The sequence below is a fragment of the Pteropus alecto genome, unplaced genomic scaffold, assembly GCF_000325575.1.
Source record: "Pteropus alecto unplaced genomic scaffold, ASM32557v1 scaffold69, whole genome shotgun sequence".
Taxonomy (NCBI): domain Eukaryota; kingdom Metazoa; phylum Chordata; class Mammalia; order Chiroptera; family Pteropodidae; genus Pteropus; species Pteropus alecto.
The window spans coordinates 3,776,896-3,789,185 of NW_006494610.1; the positions used below are offsets into that span (position 1 = coordinate 3,776,896).

A 12,290-nucleotide genomic window follows, 5' to 3' on the forward strand; every position below is an offset into this window, starting at 1 on the left:
ATCAAAAAGCTGTTGGGTATGCTTAGGAAAATCTGAGGGCTCTAGCCTAATTAAAAAAAAAAATATTATTTACTTTTAAGGTTCTGTGGCAACAATTAGAGCAGAGGAATATATACCATATGTATTATTTGTAGCAAATAGAACTGTGTTATTCATGTTTTCCTGTTAACTGTTCATTGATTCAACAGACTGTTAGGTACAAAAGCAAATAGTGGTTCAGTGCACAGGATTGGAATCAAATAGGCCAACATCGAAATCCAGCCTTTTTTCTCACTAGCTGTGTGAATTTAGGGAAGTTATTTTAATTTTCGAAACTTCAATTTCTTCATCTGTGAAAAGAGAATGGTAGTAGTCTCTGGCTTATGAAGTTATGTAAGGATTAAATGATAAAACATGTGAAGCACTTAACTCACTGGCTGGCATATAGTCAATGCTCAAAAAGTGATAAAGTGACAGAGATGATACATAATGTTTAATTTAATCCAGTCATGCATTCAGTACACTTTAATGGATGCCAATTATACAAGGTACTCTTCTAAAAGTTGGGTTTTTCTAAGACCAGTAATGGACCTCTACTACCTTCCGGGAAGTTATAGTCTGGAAAGAGACAAATATAATGAAGATAAATTTGAGATATATGTATACACACTTATACAAAAACACAGATGAAGGAGTAACTACGTTCAGGTGAGTCATGGCAGGCTCCCCTGCAGAGGCAACATTCAGGCTTGATCTTGAAGAGTAAGTGAAAGTTTGCCAGGCAGAGAATGGAGAAAGAAAGTTTTTAGACAGAAGGACACAGAGATGGGAAAATACACATTAATTTTAATAGTATCAGATAGTTCAGTATTATCTGGGTACCCAGTGCCTGGTAGGGATTTGTAAGGTAAGAAAGAATAGAGGGACTGTGGCAAGACTGCTAAGTATTTCATATGCTACACTAGAGATTTTGAATTTTATTCCTTAAGAGACAAAATGACATTAAATTTTTTAAATTAAAGGACGTGGCCAAAGTTATGTTTTAAAAAGACTATAGTGGATGACATCCAACTTGAAAAGAAAGAGTCAGGGAAGGGTAGTCAGATGTACAAAATACTCATTCTGACTTAGCCTGTGAGTTCTTACAGGCCAGGGACCATGTAATCCCAAGAATAGTGAATAAGTTAATAATAGAAAGGTCAAGACTGGAGGTTTAAAGAAAAAATTCGAGTCCACTTAAAACCATTTATTTGATTGGTAGTAATTACTCAAGTAATGTGTCTTAATTTGTTCTGTTTGTGTCATTACAGTTCACCTTGTATCCTTGGAAGGAAGCAGGTCATAAATAATGTTGGTCATCAGAGACTGTAGAAAGGCTAAAAAGCTTTTAAACTCCTGAAAGAATCTCAGAAAAAACAACATAAAGACTTTCTTTAACATAGAAATAAAAACAGAATTTGTTAAATAGCCATTGATAACAGTTGAAATTCAGTGGATGGGATCAACCTGCTGATATTACTTAAAAATACTGTGTAAAACCTGGGTGATCTGTTCTTAATGCACGTATGTAGTTTTTCTTTCAATGGAAAGTTACCTTTTTATAGAAAAATTCTGAACAAATTGTAGTTTCTGTGTTCAATCACATCTGTTTTCCACTTTGGGGGAGCTTAATTGCCTGATTTGCATTTTATGAAGCTGCATTGTGAACCCAAATTGGAGGCCCAGTGCCTAGGAGGGATCAACTAGTCCCTGGGATGCACACCCTGCACACTTAACCCTACTAAGTGATGGCGTATGTCTCCATATGCTTTGTCATTCTGACCACTTGGCAAGGAAATTTGGAATATAATTTTTGAAGGTGTTACTTCTATTGTATTTTCCCCTATGGCATGAATCAGGGCATTGTCACTGTTAACAGAGAGATTTCCAAAATCTACCAGGTGGTGATGTTAAAAATAGCGCCACCACAATTTAGTGCTCAAAGTCCCACTGACATACTGCCTGGAGCATCAACAATTACTTAGAGTTTAACTGCAGGTGTTTTGGGAACACTATCTTAAATTTCTGAAGTCTACTAATTAGAAAATTACTCTGGAAGTTTTCAACTGCATTTTTCATAGACTAGTTGAAGCACTTCTACTATATTAAATCAATGGACTTTAGTATCAACTGCTAAGTGTTGGCTGTTTCCACATTGAAATATTGAGCTTTGTACATATCAATCCATTAAAAATGTAAATTTTTAATGGTAATTTGGGAAGAGAACTTTGTGATGTTAAAGCGAAATCATGTTAGGTTAAACTAAAAGTGTCTGGAGCCCTATTTCAAATAGCTTGCTGATTAATCTATAAGCGTAATATAAAACGCTTGCTGATATCTCAGGAATGTCTCTATACCTTGCTTTTTATCCTGTCACAGACATGCGACCACAATAGAAGCTGGTTCTCAGCCCTGAGCCATTCTACTGCCCTGTGGACAGTGGTCCTTATGGTAACCTCTTATTTTCCACAAGGCTGGTTTCCAAATAAACCCATGATGGAAAGGGAATTAATTAAATAATAAATTAACTCCAAAGCAAAGGGGAAAATGGTGCACCATAGATAAGTACCTCTGGTGAGAAAGTTCTATAATGAAACGGTATTAACAAAAGCATTTTTAAGTTGCTGTTGCTAGTACCCCTCTCCCTGTGATGAAGTCCTTGAACAGCATTACCCTTTGGAGGAGGGGAAGCAGGTGCATGGAGGGAGGTTGTAAACAAAGAGATTCTGTCTGCGATAACTTTGGAGTCAGGTTTTTCTGAAGCTTAGATTATGTGAGAAGGTGAACAGGACAGCAGTGTGGGAGGCCAGCTATCTTGATTCTAATGTTTATTCTACTACTTATAAAGTGGTAGAAACTTGGGTATTTAACCTTTATGAGCCACAATTCCTCTTGGAACTGTTCCTTTTGGACTGGATATGTTAAAAGTTAAAAAAAATTAAGGCTAATAGAGAATATTTATTGAAATCTAAAGTGTTGAATGCTCACTATGGTGAAACACTAACATTGCTTTTCTTGGATTTTCTCATTTAATTCTCACAATCACCCAGTAAGAGGGGTACTACTAATATTTCTATCTTAGATATAAGAAAAGAGGCAATGCAAGGTAAATAAATTTGTCTATCTGCACCCACAGTTTTAATCACTGAACTGAAAATTTTTATAAAAGGCACACTAAAAATGTATAGTTGTAACATACCTGTGCTATGATTGTTGTATTTGCAATATTAAACTCACTAAATGCGACTATCATTTTTACTTTTTGGGTGATAGAGACATTAAAGATAGATTAGCAAATGGATTTTGAATGCTGTCACTCTGCTTTTCTGAAGGACAGGACGATGTTTCCCTCTTTGCATTAGCTACAAGCACAGTATCTGGCATCATCGGCACTCTGCATCTTCATTATTTGGAGAGACTGCACAGAGCTAGATGGTACTGGGTGCCCGGCTGTATTAAGTCTTGGGTGATTGTCTCTGGATAGTCAGTCTAAGGGCAAATAGAATGGAAGTCTTAGAGCTGCTCTCAAATCAAGGCATCTTTTGTGACACACATGTAGGCAGTGGAGGTGGGGAAGATGGGGATACTTTTGTCCCGCATGCTCACTTTATTACATCATCTGTCTTTTTCATCAAACCTAATTTTCTGTTGTTGAAAAATGCTGATTTTCATTTATGAACATCCAGACTGATCTATACAATAGGTAGGTCATGGTTGTGATCTTTAATTCAAGATTCGTTTAGGGCTTTCCAGCCTTCTGGACATGTCGTAAGTTATCATACTTTAATTCTTTCAATTCATTCAAAAAGCATTTATTCTCAACCTGGAAAACGTGTCCTCAATACAAAGACAAAAGATGTGGTTCCTAAACTCAAGGAGATTAGAGTTTGGTGGGAAAATAGATATGCAAATGAACAATTATATTTAATAAGATAGTATTAGAGATGTGTGTTTATGTAGTAGGAACTTGAGAAAGATTTCTCAAAAGGGCTAGGGTTTGAATTGAGAACTGGAGAGAAGGGTTTGGCAAGGCCTACAGCTACAGAGATTACATTCCAGGTGGAAGAAACACTATGTTTTCTTTTTTATGAAAAAAATATGCAGATACTATCCAGTAGGCTATGAGAAAGCAACTTTTGGAGAACACTTCAAAGATGTTTTCTGTTTACACAGATCTAAAAGTCTTTTTCCTGTGCAACTCCATTCCTTTCTGCTCATTCTGTTACTCTCTCTGGTCTACTAGTACTTGTGTTATCAATCGATACTTGGGTCCTACACCTTTATGCATGGATTTGATATTTCCAAATTTGCTTATACATAATATATCTATCATTTAAAAATTTTATTTTACATTCTCTCTGCTCCATATTACTCAGACTCTAAAAATAATGTTCTTGCTGTAGTACCTAAAATATATATGCTTAATAAATGCTTGTTTTCTGATGACAAGTGATTCGATGAGTGCCCCACTTGTAATATATTGGTGATTGAAATGTTTGAGTCACCGAGTTCACAAAAGTACTGCCATATCAAGTGAAATAATAATTGACTTAAAAGTGATTCTGATGGAAAAGAAGCTATTATTTATTTTCCTTCATGTTTTAGATAATTCCTTTGTAATCATTCACATCCTAATAGAGTATTTTGCTTAAGCAAAATATAATTGTAAAATTAATAAATGCCCTTCAATACCATAAACAGATGGTTTCTGACTTATGATGGCTTGACTTACGATTTTTTTTACTTTATGATGGTTTAAAAGTGATATACATTCACTGTAATGTACTTTGAATTTTGACCTTTTCCAGGGCCAATCATATATAATCCAATACTCTCTTGTGATGCTGGACAGTGGCAACAAGATAATTTTGCCCAGCTGTAGGTTAAGGTTTATGTTCTGAACATGTTTAAGGTTAGCTAGGCTAAGCTATAATGTTCAGTTGGTTAGTTGTATTAAATGCATTTTTGACTTACGATATTTTTAACTTATGATGGGTATATTGAGACATTACCCCACTGTAAGTTGAGGTATATCAAATGCTAATATCTAGTTCAAATGCTAACATGTTACTTCTCAATAATAGGCCAGCTTTTGCTTGAATAATTCTAGTGACAGAGGACTCACTTCCTCACATACTCCTCCTTCCAGATTATTTCATTTTTAACAACTCTTCCTATGTTGGTCTTAACTATGCCTTACTCTAAATCAGTTTGTCGGTGGAAAAATGAGGATAGTTTTGTAATTGAGCAATGTTTGAAAATATTTGGAGATGTTACAACTTGAGGTGCTGCTGATACCTAGTCTAGTGCGTAGAGGTCAGTGATGATGCTAAACACCCCACAATGCATAGGGCAGCTCCGCACAACAAGGAATTGTCTGATAGTGCCAAGGATGAGAAACTCTGCTCTAGATTTAATATTTGTTCACACAAAAAATGTTGATTTTCACATTCAGCAGTCTATCCAACACTTGGTCACAGCTAACTATCTGAAAGCTTTTGTACCTCCAAGTCTTTCAGCTCAGCAATTCATGTGTGACTCTTCCCAAAAGCATTAGAATTTAAAGGGGAAATGAGTAATTGAAAGAAGGCAAAGCTTAATATAAATTGACCAGTGATGGTCTGCTTTTACACTGGAGGAGGAATAGTAGTGTCATGTTTTTATGTGTTGTCCTCCTTACCCCATCTAGATAAAATCTGTGAAACTTACTGCAAGGAATTTAGTTTAAGGAGTTATTCTTCTCAGAGACATTATGTGAGCAATGCATGGTGTGCCCAAAGCCATGTCATGATGAACAGTCTTATAATGACCATCTCCTAGAGTTAGAGAGTTCTTGGGATGTGGACATTGCTAAAAATTCTATGAAAGGGTCTGGTTACACCAGGGATGAGAAGAAATAGTAAGATTCTTTCAGGACTCTCATCTGCCCTTTCTGTAAGCTCAGCTTTTAGATGTCATCTAACTCAAAGGTACAGAGAAAGTGCCTCCTGAAGCAATCCCACTGATAAAGCAATCTTGGCCCAAGAGGGAAGATTATAGTCTAAAATAGACCCCATTCGTGGCTGAGGTCACTTTGACACTCAGGAACACAACAATAACTAGGTCAATTTATATCTGTCATGTTCCAGCTAGTATTTCTTCCAACTAGATAGGAAAGACTGACAAAATGATACATGCTCTGAAAAGAGTAACATTTTTGCAACGTTTCAAGGGACTTTGAGAATGACAACTTGGGAGCTCTAACTACAGTATATTTGAAAAAGCACAAACAAACATTGCTTCAAAATAAGTATCACATAGACAATTGCTTAGCTAAAAGTAACCGGCCTGCTCTCTTCTTGAATAAATACTATTTTCTCTGAAGTGAGTGCATTGCAGGCTTATAGAGAAGAGCAGAACAGGCTTAAAAATGCTTTGAAAAGAAACCTATTCACTAGAGGAGTCAGATAGACTCTACGTATATTTCCTAATAAAGAAAGATTTTGATGTTAGCTTTCATTGATTACCAAATTAAGAGATCAATATTGTTCCTTTATAAAAGGGACTACCACAGAGTGGTTTGTCTTACTTAATAAGAGCGTTGGAAAAATAATTATCCAGGTCTTCATCAGTAGTGATACAGCTTAACCCAGCATCATTAAGAATTTCTCCTTTCATGCTATTTTCGCTATCTGCAAACAATTCCTGTTATATTAACACACTGGGCTATATCTCTTTTGATGACTCCCAGGAGAATTCTTCTCCTTTAGTGGTAAAGTAATGAAAGAAGAGGAAGCTAGAAAGAAAGTGCCCCCTGAAGCAATCCCATTGAGAAAGCAATCCCGGTCCAAGTGGGGAGATTATAGTCTAAAACTGACCGAACCATAAAAGAGAAGATGCACAAATATTATTCTCTATAATTTTCTCTCTCAACAGGCAATTTTGTGACTGAAAACTCTGTGACCTGGTTTGGGACTGGATACTAAATTAGATAATAGGAATTTAAAAAACTGTATGGTGGATTTGTACTAATACATTTCTTCTACAGTTTTACCCTCTTTTTCCTCCCTGTTCAGTTTAAGCAATGATACTTTCCAGGAACTATTCAGGAAGTCAAAAGTAGTTTAAAATGAATCGCGGTTTTGACTGCTGTGCATAGATCTTGGGGCTACCAGCTACACGCTGTCACCATGGTCACCAGGCACCAGGGTGTATGATCAGAATTGATCTAGAGCAAAAGTAGGTGAGTGTGAGAATCATCTTGAAAAATATGCTCTGCTAAAATGTTTTCCTAATTAGTTTACAAGAGTGCCTTAAATTCGTCATTAGAAATTTATTGCTTTGGATTGACTATTTTTTGGAATTCTTATGAAAATATGACTATGTTCCAAAAGGATAGCACATTTAAATTCTTAGCTGTATGAGTTCCCTAAGGCTTCTTTTCATTCCGGATGCCTACCTGAAAGCAAGGCTTTGTGGGAAAACATTCCTTAGAAGACTGCCTAAAGGTCATTGTATAGTCAAATTGCTCTACCTCCCAGCTTACCGTGGCTGGGACATGTGTATGGCCTAATCAGAGCCTGATTAGTCAGGACAACTGCAGGCCATGGTGGAGGGTGTGAAGCCCACTTTTCCTCTTCCTCTCTAGAGCACCACCTTATTCCTGTCACACAGACCTCTGCCACAACTTTCTGATTGACCTCCTCAGATCTAGCATCTTATTCCCACTGTGGTCCAATTAGCCTTTCTCCAATGCAACTTTCATTCTATCAGTCATCCTCAAAACCTTACTAAAGGTCATTTCTTACTTTGTGAGCCACATGAACGTATTCTGAATTGTATTCGCTATTATTTCACAGTAGGATGGTACTCACAGTCAGATTTTTAAGTTCCTTAAGGTTGAGGCCATGTTCTCTATTGCTTTTGAGGTCTCTCTAACCCCTACCACAGTGAGAGCTTTGTACAGATTTACTTGCTGATGAAACACGATGGGGACCAGCAATGACTTCAGAGGACTGTTTGGCCACTGGGAAGGAAGGCCACAGACTTGATTTTAGATGTGGCTCTTCCACTGACTTTTCTTATAATTTTAGGGAAATGATAGTTACCATTTATTGAATCTGTTAGTTTCTTCGTGAGGCGTTTCCCACAAATTCTCTCAGTTTATCCTCTCAACAATTTAAAGATGGAAGCTATTTTCCTTATTTTATGGGTAAGCTAGTAAACGGAGAGGTTGGAATTCAAACCAAAGTCTTTCTGATGTCAAAATGTATACCATTTTCAATAGAACATGATAATTTTGGTTTCTTTATATTGTGGAGAGAAAGACTATATTAGCATTTGTGACTTTATCGTGATAAGGACCAGAAAATGAAATAATAAGCCAGGTCCTTTGATGATTAAGAAATGCCTTCTTCCCTTATGAACAAGAAAAGGATTTCAGTAGCCCATATATTTTTTTTTTTTCTCTAAAACAGTCTGACTTCTTTTGTGGAGTATATAGGTAATAAAAGAGTAGAATTAGATTAAATACATCTATTTGCCTGGAATAGTTTGTTAATTACTTTAGATAAATAGATATTTACACATCTGCTGTAGAGTACTATTTACTGCACTGGGAAAAACAAAGGTTAAAAAGACATATACATAATCCTTTATTAGTGGTAATATCAGGTATAATATAAATATGACTGGCACACATCTGGTGATATTTTATTAAAACTATAACAGATGTATATATTTTTAATTCTCTCTTCTCAAAATTCTCTCCTGATCTATGTATAGAAATAGTGGCAAAATTAATATATCTTTGAGATGTGTAATATTTTCTATCTATCTAATGAAATCAAAGGGTGTTTATGAAAAACCAATTATCCTAATTACTCATAATATGAGCATGTGCGCTGAAGAAGGAAAGAAATTTGAAATAGCTCATTTAGAACAGCACAGAACTGTATGTAAAATTCTAAATGCCACAAATATGGGGTATAGAAATAAGGTTATTCCAGTGCAAATAGGACAAATTTAAGTGGTTTGTGACATATAAAGACAGCATGAGTGTAATATGGCTCCCTTTAATTATAGTAATTTGGTAGGAAGCAAAGCAAAGTATATGACTTTTAGAATCATGACCTTTTATTACTGTCACATTAGTGCTGTCACCAGCAAAAAATATATTGAACTTCAGATAACATATAGAAATCATATGGGACAGTTGAAAGAGCACAAAAGTATAAAATATCTATCTAAATTCTAGTTTTTGTGCTACCTACTAAATGGAGTTTTATGAAACCAATCTTTCTGGGGCTTGGGAATATGAGAAAGTTGAGCTAGATGATTTCTCACCTCATTTCCATCTCTAAAATTCTATGACCCTGGAAGTGAGCACTGCGAGAGTTTGAATAATATGTTCCTTCTTTCCTTAACAAAATTATGAGAGCCAATTACCAGCTTTTTATCTAATTTAAGTTGCATGTTAAATTCTTCCTTTTTTTTCTTTTTGTAGTAATTATCTGGCTTTTCCGAGTATATTTTCAGATTTATACCATGAAAAATTGTTTATAATTTATCTCTGAGCAAAACTATGCTTTAGTAAAAATTAGTGTGAAAAATTAAATTAGAGTTTGGTGATATTGTACATTCTTGTGATTGATTATATCAACAACTTTAAATCATTACTCCACCATATATACCCACATCTTTTGTGATATAACTTTGATGCACTCATCCTGTGGGCAAAACATATTTTCCTACTTTTTGACTCTGGGCTGAGCCCTATAAGTTGCTTTGATAATGGGATGTTAGCAGATGTGAATGCAGGTAGAAGCTTGAAAGGGGCCTATGCAGTTAAGTTTGCATTCTCTTGTTCCTCTGCCATCACTCTCAGAAGAATATGCCTGGGCTTGCTCACAGATTTCAAGGGGAAAATAAGGGACAATCTGGAGCAGAGCCACATCCAGCTGAACCCAGCCTTTTAGCTCACTCCTGCTGATGTTTGGACTTGTAAACTATAATAATAAATGATTTTTTTGTTTTAAGTCACTGAATTTTGTAGCAGGTTATGCTGCAGTAGCTATCTGATATACTTCTAAACAATTTTCATTGATAGAGGACTGTTCTGTCTATAAATCTACATTATCAAATTCCCATAGGAATGCACAATTACATTTTTAATATCATTTATTGATGAAATTATTAGGATTTATTTTCATTCCCCCAAGACATAAAATCAAAGAGATACAGCATTTTAGCAGTAGCACTGGCCAGTCTTACCTGTATGGAAACACTGCTGTAAGAGCCACCAATGACCCCTGCAATGAGCAGTGGGATATTTTCTTGAATGGCATAGGATCCATCAGGACACATATACTCAGCTTCATCCACTTTAGTCAAAGATGCCCTGACAAATTCCAATGATTGTTCTAATGCATAGGTATCTCTTGAGCATGTATCCAAAATGTGAACACCCAACTTCACTCCTGGTAGCAAGTAATCGTCTTTGTTGATTTCATCAATAGCAAACAACATGGCTTCCAGGCGTTGGATTCCTCGGTCTTCATTGATTCGCCCACATTCTTCATTTCCAGTGCCTTTTTCATTAATAGGAAATAGGCCCCCTAAAACAAGGTCACCTTCTATTTTAATCTCCCTTCTTATAAAGTTATGGTCCCCTAAAGAGAGCAAAAATCCTTTTGAAAACAAAGCTAAGGTAAGAACTTGGAGTCTTGTCAACATCTTCATGAATTCTGTTTTGTACCTCTAAGAAGTATCAACGGATGGAGTCAATGTTGTCCACTAGTCTTCCTCTCTCATTTCCAACCTGGGTCTTTGGCCTGTCCTTCAAATAATGGAGGAACAGACTAGCAGAGCCTGTCACCAAATTCCTAGAGAGATAAAAATTATATGAACAAAAATGGTAAAGAAAGCAACAGTGATTACACTGATGGTCCATCCCCATTCAGACTTTTGATAAGATAATTGCTCAAATTACCATTTACTAAACACATATTGCACCATTGCACCAGGCTCTCTCCCATGGTATTCTCACCTAGTCCTTGCAATCCACTGTGATGTAGATCTTAATGGTCCTGGCTCCCAGAAATGGGCACTCAGGACTAAAGAGGTAAAGTGACTCAATACAATTTACTTAGAATGGATATAGTGTTCTGACTCTGGTTTTTCTAATCCCAAATTCAGTACTTTCTCTATTGGAGTAACAACTTGGTTATGAGTCTTTATCCCCTCTCTTTCAGCTAACTTTATAACCAACCCCTTTTTATATATTCTTCTCTTTCCATTTGGAAGCAAAGCAAAATACAATTGTAACTCTGTCACCATTTTTGCATTCCTACCACCACATCTCTGTCCTCCCTTCATAGATGACCTCTTTAAAAGTATAGTCTGTAGCATTGTCTCCACTTCTCATCACAGATGCTCTCAGCCCAGTGCAACCAAGATTCTGCCTCCATTGTTCCAACCAAATGGCTTGGGAAAAAGCTGCTAGTGATCTAGTTCTTAAATTCCAAAAATCCACTGTAGTCCTCATTTTATTTGACCTTAATTGAAATCTTGACTATTTTCTACCAGTTGCAACTCTAGATTTTTGTACTCACGTTTAGTTTCTAACTACATCTCAAATTTCATTGTTGAACACTCTCCACCCATGCCCCACTCTTGGGCTAGCTCATCCAGCATTCAGTTTTAACTATCACTTAAATGACTCCTAGGTTAACTGCCTGCTAAACAGCTCTACACACACATCCCTCTGACACCTCAAGGTCTACATGTCATAAACTTTCCCTTATCTCCGTGAATGGATCTTCTCTGTACCCAGGCTCTCAAGCCAGCCAAAAACCTGCATGCTAGAGCCCTTCTCATTTCATCTTTCTAATTTTCTTTCAATTAGCCAATAAGTTCTATAGAGTCTACCTGCTTAACATCTCTTTAAGCTGTTTCTTATCTTCCATACCCACTGTGCCAGGCTCTTATTATCTCTAACAGGACATAGTAGTAGATTCCTAGAGAGTGACTGCCAACCTCCAAAGCACCTTCTGTGTGTGTGTAAATTAGGAAAAGATAACCTTCTTTAAGTATAAAACTTTAAAATGTGTTGTTGTATAACCTGTATAGTATAGACGATGAGGAAAGTATGACTGCTGGTGGCTGCCTCCTCCAGCTAGTGTTAGGCAACTCCCATGTGGCCCTCACATTTAGAATTCAATGAGTGCTGGTACTGGGGTTTCCACAGTGGATTTCAGCTTAAGACAGTTTTATAAGTTGAGCTTTTTTTTTTT

General features: G+C 36.3%; 1 protein-coding gene across 3 annotated transcripts in view; it reads right to left on the reverse strand.

The window, feature by feature from the left end:
• Nucleotides 1-12,290, reverse strand: part of GRM3 (glutamate metabotropic receptor 3) — a 206,799-nt gene that overhangs the window by 82,443 nt on the left and 112,066 nt on the right. Inside the window, exon 2 of one of the 3 annotated variants that reach the window (XM_006925730.1) lies at nt 10,270-10,880. The exons of the other annotated variants lie outside the window; for them this stretch is intronic. Within the exon in view, the coding sequence (XP_006925792.1) occupies nt 10,270-10,737 (468 nt within the window). The 5' untranslated portion in view covers nt 10,738-10,880. The remainder of the gene's footprint in view (nt 1-10,269; nt 10,881-12,290) is intronic. 3 annotated transcript variants of the gene reach the window in all.